This window comes from Gavialis gangeticus, unplaced genomic scaffold, assembly GCF_001723915.1.
Source record: "Gavialis gangeticus isolate Ggan-Ray unplaced genomic scaffold, GavGan_comp1, whole genome shotgun sequence".
In the NCBI taxonomy this organism is placed as follows: domain Eukaryota; kingdom Metazoa; phylum Chordata; order Crocodylia; family Gavialidae; genus Gavialis; species Gavialis gangeticus.
In genome coordinates, this window is record NW_017728975.1 from 583,309 (window position 1) to 601,888 (window position 18,580).

Genomic DNA, 18,580 nt, shown 5'->3' on the forward strand with positions numbered 1-18,580 from the left:
GGATGAGTGCCACTCTCCTCACTCCATCTGGACCTATTTCCTTTTTTCATTTTTTAAAAACCATTTAATGCCCTGCTCTCAGAGGTGGAGGTAGCACTCACTGCATCACCAACCAGCAGGGGAAGAACATATCACTGCTGAGCTCCCATGCCAGGATGAACCTGGAGGTATGAGCTGGGGCTATGGGGAAGGAGGAGGCCCCACATTCTGGCCATGACAACTAAAACTGCACCCTGCCAGGGTCAGGAGGCCTGGTGGGATTGCCAACGGCATGGCAGCCTCAGGAAATGTCAGGACAGAGGATCTCCCTGGTGAAAGGTGGGTAGGAGGTGACTTATAACTTCCACCACACGCATGCACAGTCCTGGCTGGGGAAAGACCAGACCCCTAAGATCTTCAAGAGGCCTGAGGATTGCTGGTTGAGGCTCCAGGTGAGCTCAGCTTAGCTGCCTGGGATGCCATCTGCGAGGCATGGGCTTTCAGGTTTAAAACCCTTAGTTAGGCTGAGAAAGCATCTAGTTGGTGTGCATGTGCTCTTCCTGGACGGAAGGAATAGTAAAGAATCCAGAGGCTGGCATGCAATGCAGGCAAGAAAGGCAGTCAGTTAAAATGGAAATAGAGGCATCAGGGGGTGAGACAGGCTGGGGGTGGCGGGAGAGGGCAGGATGTAGCAGCGCAGGTAAAAGTGGAGAGGTACCTGGGGAGTCAGATGTCAGGCAGGTTGTAGTGTGTCATAAACCCAATGTCTATATAGACTCCATAAGTTTCTGCATCTAGGAGGTTGATGAAGTGACGGTCATAGGCCCATCTGTGAAAAGTGGTTTGTAAATTCCCTTTGAGGATCAGGCCTGAGAGACTGGAGACTGAGTGTTTTTTTTGTGAGAAATGTGCCCCCACAGATAGTTGGGTATTCTTGTCTTTGATACATTCTGGTGCACAGTTTGTGGGGGTACTGGAGATACGTTGGCAGGTTTTGCACGTCTTGGCATGGCATGGTCTGGATCCATTCAGTGTGTTTTGGGTTGTAGGAAGTTGGCTTCTGGTGATGAGGTTAGCAATGGTCGGTGCTTGTTTGAATTTACAAACCACTTTTCAGATGGGCCTATAAACTTCACTTGATCAACTTCCTAGATACAGAAACTCATGGACTTGATATAGACATTGGATTTATGACACACTACAACCTGCCAGACATCTGACTCCCCAGGTAGCAGGTACCTCTCCACTTTTACCTGCTACATCCCCCTTCTATCCCCCACTCCCTACCAGCCTCTCTCTCATTTCCTGATGCCTCCATTTCCATTTTCACTGACTGGCTTTCTTGCCTGCCTTACATGCCAGCCTCTGGCTTCTTTACTATTCCTTTCATCCAGGAAGCACACACATACACCAGCTAGATGCTTCCTCAGCCTGACAAAGGGTTTTTAAACCTAAAGGCTTGCAAAGAAAAATTTCTCCAACTGTTCTGTTGGTCTAAGAAAAGATATCAGATTGACCCAAAGAACCTTGTCTGGGCTATGTCCTTAGATCAACATGGCTACAACCTTACCACACGACACAAGTTTTGCTTTCACCAGTTTGAGGAGGAGTTTCCAAGAATCCCTTGCACCTATCTCCTTGAAACTTAGCAGGCTTCATGGCCTCAGCAGGGTCTACTATCCCTGCAGTTTTCAGCCTGTTGTGCCTTAACACACACACATTATGAGTTTTGCTAGTCAGAAGCTTGAGGTGTAGTTTCCCAGAAATCCCTGCACCTATCGCCTTGAAAGCTGGCAGGCTTCATGGCCTCAGAAGGGGCTAACACCCCTGCACGATGCATCTAAATCAGGCAAGAAATGACAAAGTTATAGGCAGTTTTGTGATTCTCTATTATAGCCTATGGCCAAAACACCAAAACACCGTCAAAATGCTTAAACAGTTTTGGACAAAATGAAATGGGACAGTGATTCAAAACACCAAAATGAGTCACTGTCCCTCCGAAATGCCAAATCCGAAATGAGACAAAACACAGCTGTTTTGGACAGCCCTGTGAAATGGTGAAACGAAACGCTGTCCCTCCGAAACTCCGAATTTGAAACCGAAATGAAATGCAGGCATTTCACACAGCCCTAATGGGCAGCCTCTGTGTGTGGCATGTGACAGATTGGGGAGGGAGCAAAAAGCAAAGCAATACAGTGGGCAGGGAGCACAAGGCAGGAAGCAGAAACCACAGTGTTAGATCAGGACGGGAAAGGAGATTGGAGTGGCGCACTTGTCAAAAAGGTTGTCCCCACCCACCCCGCTGTTCTAAAAGACACATAGCAAACAGGATTGTGGTTACCCTAATGCAGCATTTCTCAACCTCTGGACTGCGACTCAAAACTGGATCACAAGAATATATGAAAGGGTTTCAAACAAACTGTAAAAATAGTTTCTCCTTCAAAGGAGGAAAAACATGGGAAATTGTGATGTTTTCCTTGCAAGCTGTCAGTTCCAGCTTGCAAGGGGCTGCTTAGGGTCCCCCATACCCCACACACCCACTTCCTGCCTCACACACCAGGAGGCTAGGGCTTGGGGGTAGGGACAGCAGGTCAGAAGTGAGGGGCACTGGGTTAGGATTGGCTATCGATGTTTACAAATGGGTACAAAAAAGGTTGAGAACCACTGCCCTAATGCAGGGGTTCAAGCAGCAGTGGGCACATGGATTTCTGGTACCTTGAAATGTGCTAATGAGAAGATGAATCCTTTTAAGCCACCCAAGAAATTATAAAAACTCAGAAGAATATTTTTATAGGCAAAATTCCAGAAATCTCCAACTGTTTAAGATTATTTTTAATTGTAACTATACATAAAGTAATTTTGATGCAAATTCATATCCTATTCAGAAGGCCAAACTCTTATTTTTATTATATTCAAAAGAGCAAAGGAATTGCTATAACAGATATCAATGCAATGCCCCATTTCTAGCTGTGGCCAGTACCAAATATGTCTCCTCAAAGAATAAAACCTACGTAATGCAAAAATCGGCAGTAATTTGTGTGAAGTTTTTCCTTAGAACTTGGCATTTAGTGCTTGGCTTAACTCCTGAGACAGTAAGGCTGCTAACCTTTATAACTTTTTAACCTAGCTTGTATTCTTTTACACTGTTGTTTGCATTATTTTTTCCTGAATAAAACATGTATTTTCTGTGCTGGTGCATTTAATATCCTTATCAAAGCCACATCCTTGATGGTCGACTATTTTGAATGTTTTAATCTAGCCTTTGTATTTCCATATACATATATGTCTGTGCCAAGTGGGCCATTGCCCTGGGAGTGTTAAATGCTGAACATTGCACTGGAGTTGCCATACACTTGTAGACAAACAACTCTCAATCATCAAAAGAGTAAATTAGACATTACCTGCAGTCATCTCCTCCTGTGCTTATGATGTACTTGTCATCATGAGAAAAGCGGATGTTGGTAACATGAGCAGAATGACCAAAATAGCGTTTGTGTTTGGCCTATTGGAAAGAAGGAAATATTTGTCATTGAGGACAAAATTACAGCAATAAAAGTGAGTATATTCTTTCACAAGTATATAAAACCAAGCATGTTTGCTAATGTGATAGACTTCTAATCTACTGACACTCTTTTGCACTCAAGAATATTACTTTTTTTAAGATTAAAATTAAATCTAAAATATCCACTTACAAATTTTTCTGTGCATGGGAAGTCAAAAAGTTTCACTAGACCAAAATCATCTCCTGTAACTATATTTAAGCCAGCATGGGTCACGCATGCACAGTTGACATCAGCTTTATCAGCGTTGCGTGGCCAAATTCCAATGACTTCATCTCCAAGAATGCTGCCCCAAAACATAAAGGAAAAAAAAAGTTAAACATGAAGAAACACATACCACTAGCTTTCCTGGACAGCGTGCTTAGTACATGGTGTCTGACTTCAGAGGAGAACAGAATGGGTGACCATAGTCACTTGTTCTCTGCTAGAGACAGCTATTCCCTGGGCATTATTACACCGAAATATTGCTTCCTCATTGAAGCAAGCAACCCAAATATGGCCATATCCCACAAATGTATTAATCTTCCCAAAACACAACCACTCTCCCCCAGGAGACTCAGGTTCCTATTCGGGCCTCCTTCACGAGCTGCAAGTAATGTCTTGCTTCTGTGAAATGCCCACCTGGGTGAATACTCCTTCCCACAGTGAAATGTTTCATCAGTGATATATCTCTGAACAGTACCCTTTCCCCTGGGCCCTGAAGTCTCAGGCAAGGGGATTATATTATAGATTGTATCTTGTGAGGTTCTTAAAATAGCTGTTTTTCCCCAAACATTGGAGTGTTTCTTTGTAATTACTCATGTTTGCCGAGATATCATCTGTCAGCTTTATCTGCCCCCCTCCCACACTCTCTGACAGGAGGCCCACATAATGGCTAAGGCTCAGCAGACTCTTTTACTTGCTTGACAACACTGCAGTACAAGTGGGTGTGTTCTCACTTTTCCCCTGGGTCCCGTAAAGATAAGTGTGTTTGTTTTATCATGTCACTGTAAATTGTCAGATCACCTGCTTCATGCCTGTATCAATTCTAAACCCTCAGTATTAACTTCCTTCCACATGGAAACAAAGCAAGTGAAGAGACATGAAACTAAATACTATGCGGGTAAAGAATTCTATTTAATGGTGTAGATAGATAGGACTTCATGAATTAACAGCTAGTGCTTTTTGTAGCAACAACTATTTTGCAAATATAAAGCAGCCCAATGCACTGAATGTTACTGAATGTTAAATGTATTTGTATTAAATTTGATTAAATCTTGTGAATCCTTGCACTTACTACATTTTTTGTAAGAGCACCTTCCCTTAACCTATTTCTGTATACAGGCATATACAGACAAATAACTGATACCAAGTTAAAAGCAGGGGGATCTACACCCCCTGGTGGTAACTACTTCATGTGGTCAATCTTCTCCCATGATAAATGAAAGTTTAACTTTCATTTTATTACTTTCATTACTTTACAGAGCTGGTTACTTCTAGTGAAATGGGGCTAAGCTACTACAGCTTGGTTTCCATTTACCAAGGAATAGGAGTGGACACATGAAACAGTTACTAGAGAGCAGTGCACACAGCAAGCCTCCCCCCCCGCTTTTAATTTGATATAATTTGCTCATATGACCATACCCCCAGAGTCAGGCACAATTAAGTGCTTTGATCTCCAGACTTTCACAATGCATTACCTTGTCCATGTGGCCCATGTGATTTTTTCTATTAGTGCAGCATCTGTTATTTGTTTTCCCAGTGGCACCTCATGAACTTGACGTTTATAGGCACCAGTTGATACCTGAATGTAGAAATAGAAACTGTTAACCGTAAGATACCTGAAGCCAATATTTAAAAATCAAAAGTCTTTTTTTCCAACAATTGTATTTGCCATAGGTACTATGTAGCAAGAAGCTTTATATCTTTGAATTTATGGTTTTCTTTGAACAGTTACAATTGAGTTATATACAATATAAAATAACAACATCAGATGGACTGGATGAACTGATGCTAAATGGTCTGCTCACATCCATTAGCCATAGGTCAGCAATTCTCAACTGCAGTAAGGGTGTTACAGTGTGACATACAATATTAATATTATTAGGTGTGCAAACACTTGCATATGATTCACAATATCCACACATTGATTTCAAACAGGGATCTGTAGTGCCAAAAACACTTGCACCTGTTGTGGTCTTTCTGAGTTTTTTGCAACAGGAGAGTTGCAGTCATATTTGTTTTTATACAGTGTAATAAATTTGTTTTTTGAAATGGGTTTCTGCTAAATTCAGAAGAGAGATGGAGGGGTACATTGAGTCTAAAAGGTGGAGAACTGCTGTCATAATTCACAAAGGCTCTCTCAGATGACTGCATATTTGCTGTAGCATCTCACACATTCTTGTAAAGCCTGTGGAGACATTTTGGAAGGAAAATTCATATCTTGGTTCAGGTAGTGTGGTACTGCATCTCTCCAACCCTGGGAAAGGAAGGAAGGAAACTATGACCACTAAAACTCTGAAATGAACTTTGAGTGACATTTATTCTTTCCTGGTCATCTAAGTGGCCATTTTTTGGTTGTCTACAGGGCATTTTGGACATTTACATATGCAGGGAATTTATATTCCTGGACACATACGAGCAACTACATAGTCACCTAAAAACAGACCAGGTCTATTTGGCAAATGCGAGGTTTTGGGTTCTAGGCCATCCTTGTGCAAAAAGGGCTTGTAGCTGGGTCTCTCTGGCTTCCCAGCACAGCACTCTTAATAACCGCACCACGGGTCAGCTGTTATCAGGCCCTTCTCTAGCATCTCTTTTGAAGCTGGCTCCCTGGGCAGCCATAAGAAAGAGAGGCCAGGAAGAAGGAAGGGAGCATGTCAGAGGGTGGGTGGCTCAGGGAGGTGGCTGCTGGCCTGTTCCAAGCGAGAAAGAAGACTTCCCCCTTGCACTGTCTTCCATCCATTTTTCCCAATGACTAGGTTAGTGGGTCAGCATCAAGAGGAGCACTGGAAAAGAGAGGGAGCAATGGTTGACCTGTGGGTGATGGTTTGAGCATTGTTGTAGGAAATGAGAAAGGCCCAGATCAACCCTTCCCTACAAACCTGGGTGAGGGAGGCCTAGGACCCAAGACTGCCAGCTGCCCAGAATCCTAGTGAGTATCCTAGCCCTTGAGCTATGGGGATAAAAGAAGGACATACACACATATGCTTTTTTACTCCAGAAGTGCCCATTCAGGCCACCAGGATAGACTAGAATGCCACCCTTTCTGCTTGGCTTTTACTCAGCTGCTTGCTTCTTAAAGATCTACTTAGTGTGCAGAGAGTGTGCAGAGACATACAATGCCTCATCTTAGAGAGATAGGCTTACTGCTTTTCTCTGAGGATGGGTACTCACTGCAGCAGGGAAGTGGAGTGGACAGGCATACCCATGCTAGTTCTAATCAAGGAACAAAAGATCCCAGCATGATTTACTCCTGATATACTGCTTTATTGTGGCGGGAGGAGGGGATGTATGCTGCACTCTTGTAATAGAATTAGGATCAGACATGCCCTGCCTGCATACTTTAGGGCCCCAAGACATGTTGTGGCTAATGCTTTCTGCAGCCTCTATGGTAGCAGCATAGCTCAGCATCCCTACATGGCTGTCAGCACTCTAAAGGCACATTTGAGCCTAAGGTGAAGAGGTGCATGAGCATGTGATCACCTATTTTATGGGTGCTTTGCAGTCCAGACTGTGAAAGCATTTTTACCTCTCTGCTGTTATTGCATATTTAGCTATACCCAGCTTTACCCTAAGCCAGATTGTTGTACCCTACTGTTGAAGGCTCAGAGAAGAAAAAGTAGTGACATGTCTCTAGATTCACACACCTTTATTGCCAAAACTGGTTGCTCTTTCAGCACTGAAAGAAATTTTGGTGCCAGTCACAGTTGATGGGGGCACTTTTTTGAATGCCAGTATTCCAAAATGCTTGTTTAGTACATGGCTTAATTCACAGCAAGGTGGCATTTAATCTCTTCAAACAACCAACAACCTTAGTGAATGCGTGTTGGATGCATTGAGTTCCTTTCTTTATGCTTTGCAGTACTGAGTTGTGGCAGGCCTTTTGCATTTTTACTGACATCCCTTTATTAAATCTGATGATAAACCAGTCCTTGCAACCTAGTGTACAATCAGTTAACACATACCTGAATGTATTGACTGTCTGCTGAAAAATCCATCTGAATGACAAAGCTTGGAATGTCTTTGCAATAGCCTATCCGGTTTAAAGTTGTGCCTTGAGTGAGGTCATAAAAATCTACAGTATGTTCTTGGGAACCCACTGCCAAAAATCTGTTATCAGGGCTGATCCTAGGCAACAAAATATTCAGTCTAAGAAAAGACCAATAAAGCTTATTTCAACACAAATTCCAATCCAATCCAAACCAAACCAAACCTCACCACTGATGATTATATAATAAAATCAGAAAGGCACACTGATGCTTGAAGCTATCAGATATAGTTGGGGATGTTAATATTCCATTAGTATATAGTGCTTAACTCAATATGTGAAGAGCATCATTAATCTTCTGAAGATAAGCAGCAGGATTTCCCAGTCCTGTTTGGTAATGTTGCAGTGTTCCAACATGCTAGATCCTGTTGCCAAAGGGATTATACCCAAAAATTATTAGCTATATTACTAGCTAGGTGATTAAATTAGCTATGGAAATAAACAGTTGTGTGATATATGATGATCATGTTATGTACAAAACCAGTATGAATATCCATATATCTACAAATCAACAATTACCTTTCATCTTTCAACAAATGACAGGTTATATAACCTGGTAACCAACTCAGGGTTTGAACTCGTATGAATGAAATGCTCCTAAAGAAGCGCTGTACGTTTTCCAAGTCATACTGTCTTTTGTCAGCAGGAATTCTCACATACCTGATATCCTGAATAGCTGACTTCCGGTCCCTCTTTTTGCCCCAGACTTTAAGACTGTTTACAAGTAAAATGACAAATTCTCCATTCTTCATGCCAATAGCAACCATCTCACCATCAGGACTATATGCAGCACATCTAGCAGGATGGCCTAAATTCACTTTGTTCAGCAGTTTCTATATCAACAAAAGCAATGCTTTATTACCATTATTGTTCTTGTTGTTGAAAAAATTGATAACATCAATAAAACCTGCTAAATAAAAAGTGTCTATGAGAGAATCAAAATCATTCAGAAGAAAATTGCACAGAAGTTCCTCAAAACGGGTGTGAAAATTCACAAAATAAGTCACTTTTTACCAGAAGCACAACATGAAATGATCTGAAAATAAAGACTGAATTACAGTTCAATACGTCCAAAAATTTCTGACACCACAAGGAAGGTGGTTAAATCAGTTTTCAAATGTGTTTCAACATTGATTATATAGTATTTAACTACCGGACATGATTTATTAAACAAATTAACGTCAACAATCATTACACTGCTCCTGCCTGACACCCTTACCTGCCTGACTGTCTTTATATTTAACTTAATTTTGATTTTCAAAAATGGTTCCGTTTTCTGAGGCACTAGGTGTGCCTACACGAGACACTAAACATGCAATAGACTAATTTTACTGTGCATTACTGCATCACAGCAAAAGCCATGCTAATGTGCAGTAGAATTAGTCTACTGTGCATCAGCATCACTAAAAAGGTGTGCGCCAGCACTACTGCACAGTAGCACTGGTTACTGCACATTGAGTTACTACCTGTTATTACAGGTACTAAACTTAATGCATCATAACTATGTAGACGTGTCCACTGTCAAGTAATTTGGACCACAGAAGTCACTTTTTACATGATTATATGTAGTCTGGCACAAGCAAAAATATTGCAATGACTTTTTAAAGTTTCAAGTGAAATAGTGCTTATTTCAAATATACCCTTCCTCTGCGGTGTCTACAAGACATGTAACTTTTCCAGAAAAAAAAATGCTGTTAGGAATTTCTGCAAGTTCTAGATAACTAATTCCAGTCAGGGAGCTAACACACATTCAGGTCTATGCTAGAACGCTATGGAATGAAGCTAAAAAAGCTTAAGAGGTAGAGAAACGAGTTATGTTTGCTGACAGTAAATGGGTTGGGAGTGCCTGCTGCACAGTCTGAAGTCACACTAGCCTGTGACAGAGGAAAGTGTGACTGCCTGTCAGAATTCAGTTAGGATACTTCTTCAGTCCACTGTAGATCAAACTCTATTTTAAAACCATTTGACAATTCATACAGGACAGGAGGTACTTCTGTCCTAGTTTTCGAATAGCTGTAGCTCTCAGAAAAATGCCACTAATTTTCTTTTAGAAGTACCACTGAACGATGTCATCAAAGGATCGTTTTTTCATACAGCTATAGATTAAGAAGGAAATATCCTAAAATTACAGGGCAAACACTGCCCCTTTGCATGTATGCACCTCAGTGAAGCACGTGTGGATGGAGGCAGCATACAGCTTGGTTATGTAATTTTATTGTTATTAATGACAAGTGTTTCTGTTTAATGCTACTCACTTTGTCACAGAGATCCCAGATTCTTGCTGTTCCATCATTACTTGCAGAGATAAATATGTCTTTCAAGGGGTGAGTTGCTAAGCCCCAAATCTCCCCTTCCATATGACAGTCAATCAGCAGGTTTGAGGCAGCATTTTTTTCTCCTACTTCAAGTATTTCCCCATCTTTTGTTCCTACTAAAATTTTGCCCTGTTGTAATTGAAATGTGGTGGGAAACAGCTTATCAATATAGTTTATATAATATTAATGCATTAAAATATTGATTTCTTAGAGAACACTTTTTGTAACTGGTTTTAATTTGTATTGTTTCTTCATTTAGCATCTTAAATCAGCAGTAAAATGAACTCACACTTCATGTCTGCTAATGAGACTTCAAATGACCTTTGATGAGTCTCAACCTTGTCCCTAGAGGATTTTTGTACATATTACAGAATTCATATATGTCTTGCCTGGACTGCTCATGAGATGCACAGGTTTGGAGTAGCAGTGATGCTGCTTCCACAGAAATGCAATACTCATCCATAAGACTATTACAAATGTCAGTACTCTCCACACTGTTGATTTTCCCCACTAATCTCCCCCAATCTTTTATACAGTCAAATAGAAACATCCACTACCATATAATGACAATGACAACAGACAACTAATAATATATGTGTGGGTAAAATTCAGAGGAGATGTAAGATCTGGAGTAATTTAAATCTCTTTATGCTAATTTAGAGCTGGATTCTCCTATTAGTCAGATATTTCTACTGGCGCCTTAATAAAAACAATAATCAAGTTCTCCTAAGTACAGTTTGACCATTTTAGACAGACTTATTCCTCCCTCTGTCTAAGCCTAAATTGGTCTAAGACCCCTTCTACACATTACAGGTATCATATAATTAACTGATTAAATGCATAGTTACCTTGAGACCAATGACATGTGCAAAGTAGCTTTTATGCCATAAAAAGCTCCAACCAGCTATCAAGTTAGGCCTGGAAAATGTGTACTAACTTTATAGCTGGTTGCTACCCAGCTTTAATTTGCATGTGTAGCAGGGTCTCAAGGTAATGAGATCGCACAGGGGCACAGCAAGGCTGGGAGTCCAGCAACTGAAGGGCCTCTCAGCCCCAGCAGCTGCCCACTCGGTCCCAGCAGCACCTCACAGCTGCTGGGACCTAGAGCCCTGCAGCTGCAGATGTTGGGTCCTGAGATCATGCCTCCTGGTGCCGGAACCCAGCTGGGTCCTGGCAGTCATGGGGCATGGCTGCAACCTCCCAGCTTTGGCGGTACATGGAGTACCCCCAGGACTGGGCGGTCACAGCTGCCACAATCTCCTAGCTTTGGTGGGGTGTGAAACACCTGGTGCTGGGAGAATATGGCTGCTGCAATATCCCAGCCTTGGATGTACATGAGACCCTGGGGCTGGGAGATCATGGCAGCCATGGTCTCCCAGTCAAAGGGGTTTCACAGTGCCCCAAGGATGGGAGATTGTGGTAGCTGAGATCTTTTTGCCAGTGCAGGGGGAGCCCGAGATCAAGCTCCCCCTGCACCAACAATAAGGTGTAATGGGATCTAATGTGCAATGCCACAATCATGCATCTTGCCATGCACATGTAGCATGGCAGGAGGCATGACTGTGTGGATCATGCATTAGATCCCATCATGCCTTTACCTGCATGTGTGGAAGGGCCCTCAGTTACACACCAAGGATTTAGTGAAAAGTGTTATGGAGATGTAATTCAAAGTAGGGTGGGAACTACTTACTGTTTGAAGTAAAAAGTATTGTTATTGTCATTTAATTTGTCCCTCTGACTGTAGACCAGAACACAAGATGTCTGAATTCCTAGGCCCACTATGCAAAGTTAAGTAGAGAAAATGGCTTTAGATTTGAGCTTGTGCCAAGGACTAGATGGCAGAGCAGTTGCTTAAGGTGTCTCACTGCAGCTCTAGAAGCACAAACTCAACTGCTGTACTCACAGCTGGGCTGCCCTCAGTTGATCCTGTTGTAAATGGGTACCTGCTCATTCAGATTAAGGTGGCTGGATGTAGTACTAGCCACAACACTCCCTTCTGTGCCTTAACTATACTAGCCTAATGGGCTGTTAGACCTTCCTTTAACTTGTGCCAACTGTCATTTAACATGCATGGGAATGCCTGAGCTGCATCTGTGACTAGGACATTTCTGAGCACAAGCTGGGCATACTGCTCTGTGCATACCACCTTAAAAGTTAGGCCACAATTTCTATTTCTCTCTGTACCCGAAAAAGTTAATTACTAGTAACGCTGAGTGATAAAGTTTTACCCACACCTTTTTTTATTAGAAAACTATTTACCGAGTTTAGGATTCAACATTTCTATGGTGCAGTCTATTACTGATTTTAAGATTATGCAAGTTAAGCAGGTGCTGCAGTTTACTTTAAAAATATCTTTTTCTTTTCTGAACATATGATCCAAACACAAAACAAAAGCCTTTTATTTTTAACAAGTGTTGCTCTTGGTCAAGACTATATTAAATCTTTAAGCTTTCAGTTTAGCACAAGGTACTTAAGAATATGCCGAGCCTGAAGTACAAGTAGTTTCATTGACTTTGCACGGAGACTCAGGACTTCAAGGCAAATTAGGCCTCCACATGTGTGTGTGGTTCCCACAGTCAGCAGGAGCTTCTCTGAAGTTCCATGTTCACTGATCCAAGGGCAGAATTTGGCTCTCAGAGGCACAGAAATAGCAAGGCTTCTAAATATGTTCACAGATCTCTCTGCAACACAAATCCCATACCTGGACATGCAGATGAGCATATAAATCAGACAGATTAATACCTGGAATTAAAGGGATTCCTGTACATCTGGGCCTTCCTAACCATCAGCTCTTCACTGCCCTCCCACTCCTCCGTATAATACTCAACAAGATTCAGGCAAGGCTTTACAGGTAACAAACCATGGACAGCGAGCTTGCAAACCTGTTGTGTTGGCTCACTTACTTTTCCTCTGCACACTGAACGCACACACTCAACAATCTGTCCTGTCTCAAGCTGAAAAGCTCGGCAGCGCTTCATCTCCTGGTCCCACAGCTTTACAGCACCTCCTTCTTTTGTCCTGAAAAGAAGCATGTTATATTCCATGAGGCTCCCCACTCCTATGCATCTTACATTTCTACTGTGATACTTTTCTGACATTCGTGCATAACATGAGTACCATCTCTTACTGTAGTTAAAGGAGGCTTGATCATGGCTGCATTAAGAAAAGTAACTAGCATAACCATCGGATAGTAAATCACAATTTTTCATAGTTTCCAAAACAGCTCCTCTACTATGTACACTGCAAGTTGTTCTTTCTGTTAATCTCAAATCACTGTCACCCTGGCTTTGAAACTGGTAAACTTTGCTAAACATTTTTTGTACCTCTGAAAAAAAAGAACATGTAAATAAAGAAACTGGAGAAAGGAAGTAGCCTGGGGCATAAAGCCAGATGTCCCCCAAACAGAAAGAAAGTTGCACCACATTTATAGCTGCTCCTGTAATGAGGTTGCACATGCTATTTAAGTTCCCCATTCTATTGTTGTGACCCACATCCACCTTCTCTTCTGCCCCATATTTTATGTATTACCATTTCTTGATGCATTATGTGCCTTTAAGACTATAAGCTCTGTGGGGCAGGTACCTGTCCTTGTCACATGTTTTTAAGCACTATGCAATTCTGGAGAACAGCATAAATAACAGTCTAAGTAATCTAAGACAGACATATACTATGCATTTTAAAAAGGTATGTGTCTTACGGTCTCTCCTTCCCTCCGGTGACGATTAGTCCATCTCGAAGAGTTGTGTACATTGTAAAGACTGGACCCGTATGAGCTTTAGCTACCAGTCTAACCAAAAAGTGATCCTTCCAGACATAGACATCTCCATTTATGGCACCAGTAAATGTAAGGTTAGTCTGTAACAAACAACAATCTCTAATATAAAAAAAAAATCATTTTTACAGTTTGAGGTAGAACTCTGGTTTAGATATTGGATGTCTCACAGAAAAGCCTGTGACAATGTAAGTACTGGAATTTAGCAGAACCTTTGGGAAGGAACAAATTGCTTGCTCTTGGAGTCAGATCCCACTGTAGGTAAGCATGTGAACTCCAAATGTTTCAAACAGCCACATTCATCACGGCTATACCATGTGTCCTGTGCTTGTGAGCGCACCTACACACTGGCACGAAGGGAAGAGTGACTATGTATGACCCTCCTCAGTTTCTTGACATTTCAGGGCCCGTTTGCAGCTGAAGACTAGGATGTGGGAATTCACAATATGTCTTGAGGACCTAGGTTTTCTGTAAGGAAATAGTCATCTTTTCTTTTTCAAGTATGTGTCAATGGGGATCTCACTGTAGGTGACTGGAAAGTAGTTACCCAGTGAGGCTGTGCTGCATTGTCTCAGCTTATTCATGTGAACAGTATTTGCAGTACTACTATCCCACATATGGTGTCTAGGCATAGAAGCATAGAGAAGCAGGGCTGGAAGGGACCTCCAGAGGTCATTTAGTCCACCCCCCTGCCAGAGGCAGGATCATCCCTAGTCAAACCATCCTATACAATCCAGAATCTAAACTCTACATAAGAGATCCTCAACCCTGACACAGCACAGACCTAACAACTAACCTGCCACATGAAAAGCAGGGGAACCCGGGCAAGCAATTTCCTGCTTCTATGAAATGTTGTGAATATATGCTAAAGAGATCCTGGGTAAGAGCCACACCCCCTACAATCTGTACCAGTCTGACCATGGGGTAAAATTCCTTCCTGACCCCAGATATGATAATTGGTCTGACCCTGAGTGAAGGCATCATTTTTCATGAAAATCAATGTCACGGACATATAGTTCTCTGAGGCTGGAACATTTCTGAAGTAGAGGGCAAATACAGCTTGTTTTGTTGGGTTTCTACATGAAATGTAGGCTGAGTCAGATCATAGTCATACAGTATTATTGTCCTTTCAATGCTAGCACATGCCTGCTTCTGCCCATAAAATCATATAGACCTAAAAATTGGACAATTAAGTGATTCCCTAATGGACACACAGTGTTGTTCCCAACTAGATCACTACTATACATCACACAAAACAGGATAGGTAAAGGCAAACATTTTTGTGGAAATTAAAATGTTAACATTTTCTTAAGAAACTGTTCAGCTGCTAAACAATATAAGCAGAGGGTATAAAAGCCAATCAGGAGATGTTCTGGGAAGATTCTAAAATTAACCAGAAGATATTCATGTAACAAAGAAATTTGTCAGTTATCCACAGCTCTATATGTTATTAAAGCCCCGATTTAAATGAAGAAGAAAGGGTCTACACAGAGTCTTGCCTGTGAAGGGAACTGCATCAATATGGATGTGGAAACTTTCAGTGTTTTTAAAATATATATATTAAGAAATTCCATTACAAGCAACCTGAACTCACCGCTCCGAAGGCAACAGAAAGCATGGTTTGCATTTTGGCATCTTCCATGGAACCAATTACTCCTTTTTTGTAAAGCAAAGAACTGCCAGCTAATGTCCAGAACTTCATGTGTTTTACCCCAACTGACACAAACTGAGTGTCTGAATCTGGGCGGAACTCAACAACAAATATCCTCTCCAGATGCCCTCCTCGGCTGGCCACTTTAGCCCCTGTTTTAATTAGGAAGGGATAAAAATAAAGCTAAATTTACCTGCGACAGCAACCTTCCATATGATTTTATAAAGATATTGACTGGTGCTACTTGATGGGTTAGAGCAGTGCTTTCCACACACTGAAGTCCCTCTTCGGGAAGATGAAAACTCATATGACCAACCAACCTATAGCATTACCAAATTTATCTTGAAAGACATCCTTTATGGGCTATTTTTTTCTATTCCCCATGCTTGGAAAATACTGTAATCGGCCTTCAAAACACAGTACTTCTTTTTCTTATTGCACCCTTTGACGGCTAGTGTAATAGCTAGCAATGTTGCAGTCTTAAGTACCACAACTGAGTTAGCTCCCACCAAAATGCATGGGACAATTCATGTACCAGAGTTATGTTTCTGGTTGTTGTTATTTCTGAAAACTCAGGCAGGTATCAGTTCATTGGTTACTCAATGAGATTTTAAGTGTTTCTTTGCAACCATAAATAACTTTTAAAAAAGTGAAAAGTACTTTTTTTAATGGAAGTGATTTGTCAGTGCTCCCTCCTGGGATTCATGTAATGTTTTAGGGAATGTCGACTTAAAGGACTAACAATGGAAGTTAACACAGGCAACTCAGGCCACCCTGGCTCTGATAGCCTGAGCCATGCCATGATTTGCTAACTGGAGGCATACCAGGATAAATCTCTGAAAAATACTATTTGAACCATTCAAGATAGGGATGTCAAATATATGGCCTGTGGGCTGGATCTAGTTTGTGGAGTTACTCCATTCAACCTGCGGGGCTACTAGAAGTTGGGGACATGGCCTGCAATGGGCATGGCCTGACACAGAATATGGGGCCCCAATGGACATGGTCTGCAGTGTCAGGGGAGCGACTGAGGGCTGTGTAACAACACAACCCTTGCTTGTCCGTGGCTGCCTGGCCTGCCACTGCTCATATGCCTCTTGCAGGCAAGTGGCTGCCTGTCACATGGATGCCTGCCCCACTGCTTTGATGCTCACTGCTGCCATGGTTATGGTGGCTGCCATGGCTGCAATGGCCAGTGCCACCACTGCTATTGCTGCCCCAGGCTGAATCCAGCCTAGAAAGAGCCTCACAGTCCAGATCTGAACGGAGGCCCACGACTGCAGCATCTACAAAATCAAAATGAATGGAAGTGTCAGGGGCTAAGAGTTTTAGTCCACTCCAAGTAAAAATAATTTTTCTTAATGTCAAACCTCAAGCACCACATGGGGATAAACATGTTGGGGGTGTGAAAAATAGTGACAAAGAATGAAGCACTCTGATTCTTAGTGATTACATATGGTGACACAGTTTGATGGGAAAAGCTATCACTGATCTACAGCAGAACTGAAAGCTAAACCTTCCAGAGCCACTAAGACCTCTGAACACTTGCATCTCCTGATTTGGCCAGGAATACCAGTAACCAAGGGCCTTTGTACATGTCACAAAATTGGCCTTTAAAGTGGGTTAAATGCCCTTTAGCACTGCTTTAATGGCGCTACTGTTTGCATGTTTGGCAGCATAGTGTGCTTTAAATGACTTTGGGACATAGCAAAATAAAACATGTCCAAGGTGTTTTAGTTTGCTACCTTAGTAGCTGTGGAGGGTAGCACCAGGGCCTGTGCAGCTCAGGGGCCATGCAGGCAGGCTGCACTGAAGAAAAAAAAAAAAGTGGTGATCCTGATTTTTTTTTTTTTCTCCCCGGAGCCTGCCTGCCTGCCTGAGCTGCACAGGGGCCTGGTGCTTCCCTCTGTGGCTGCGGTGCCCTGTGGGACTGCTTGGGCTGGGTGTCTGCAGGTGGGTGCCGCCTGGGGGATGCCTCCATGGAGGTAAGCACCGCGCCATCACTCCTGCAGTGCCATCACTCCCGCAGTATGGGCTTCTCCTAATGGTGTCTGAAGGCAGCTGTTAATTTCTTGTGCAATGAGGGGCAGAAAAAGCTCCCTGGCCTAAGGGGCCTCCAGGAGGTTCCATGAGTGACTAATAGTGCCTCTGTTTACATCCTTCTCATTTGGTAAGTGAAAACCAGGAAAGTCTTTCAGGTTAGAGTCCACTCCTACACTTATTGGGCATCTCCACAGTTGTTAACATAAAACAGAGTGGTGTTGATGTCCATGGGAATCAATGTCACCTTGTATGGCTACTCAAGAGATGTATAGCATTTCTGTGAATTAGAAGACAAAGAGATGATTCACTTCAGTATGAGATCACAGAGAACCTGCTCTCAGTGGGGAAAGGTTCGGAAGAAGCTGTTTATCTTAATGTGAGCTCCCCCAAAAATCTAGGACAAGAGCTGCAAAGCCTTTGTTTCCGGAAAGCCCACCCAGGTTCAGAAAGCATGGCCACTTTGTTTATGGCCTTATGCTCTGAGTCAGGGTCCTTAAGCAGAGCCCTACTGCAGACTGCCCTTGAGTCTGCCACTAGTAATCTATCCTGGGAGGTGACAGCTTAGAACAGTGGCTCTTAACTTTTTCAGATTCAAGGCCCCCTTTAGAAAATGTCAGCCCCCAGTTTTCACTTGTTTGTTTTGACTATGGATTTTTTTTCTGCTGCCAAGAACTCAGAATGACCAGAAGAGGTCAAATGTTTTTACAACTATGTTTTCCTATTTGAAATCTCTTGGCACATCCAGACAAGTGCAGACATGTGGTACGTGGACCTGCAGACCCATCTGTGGTGCCACACACTGCACATGCAGGCATGCAATGTGTGTGTCTGTGTGTGTGTGTGCGCACACAGTGGGGGGGAGGAGGAGGGGGTTGACCCTGGGAGGTCCCAGGGTTAAAAAAAAAACATGCCAAAAAAAGTAGGGCAGCGTATGTGGCGGCAGTGCGTGCTGCCCAAAACCAGAGCCTGTCTATCCGGAGCCATGCTCCAGCTGCTGGTCAGGCTTCCTCC

The 18,580-nt window shown here is 42.5% G+C and overlaps 1 protein-coding gene across 3 annotated transcripts in view; it reads right to left on the reverse strand.

Moving 5' to 3' along the window:
- EML6 (echinoderm microtubule associated protein like 6) overlaps positions 1-18,580 on the reverse strand; it is a 404,089-nt gene that overhangs the window by 16,183 nt on the left and 369,326 nt on the right. For 2 of the 3 annotated variants that reach the window (XM_019508018.1, XM_019508025.1), the window contains 9 exons: positions 15,470-15,678; positions 13,801-13,958; positions 13,007-13,121; positions 10,044-10,232; positions 8,449-8,621; positions 7,706-7,868; positions 5,219-5,322; positions 3,672-3,825; positions 3,381-3,481 (listed from right to left, as the gene is read on the reverse strand). In XM_019508018.1, coding sequence (XP_019363563.1) covers positions 3,381-3,481; positions 3,672-3,825; positions 5,219-5,322; positions 7,706-7,868; positions 8,449-8,621; positions 10,044-10,232; positions 13,007-13,121; positions 13,801-13,958; positions 15,470-15,678 — 1,366 coding nt within the window. The remainder of the gene's footprint in view (positions 1-3,380; positions 3,482-3,671; positions 3,826-5,218; positions 5,323-7,705; positions 7,869-8,448; positions 8,622-10,043; positions 10,233-13,006; positions 13,122-13,800; positions 13,959-15,469; positions 15,679-18,580) is intronic. The other variant, XM_019508035.1, reaches the window with a different exon arrangement.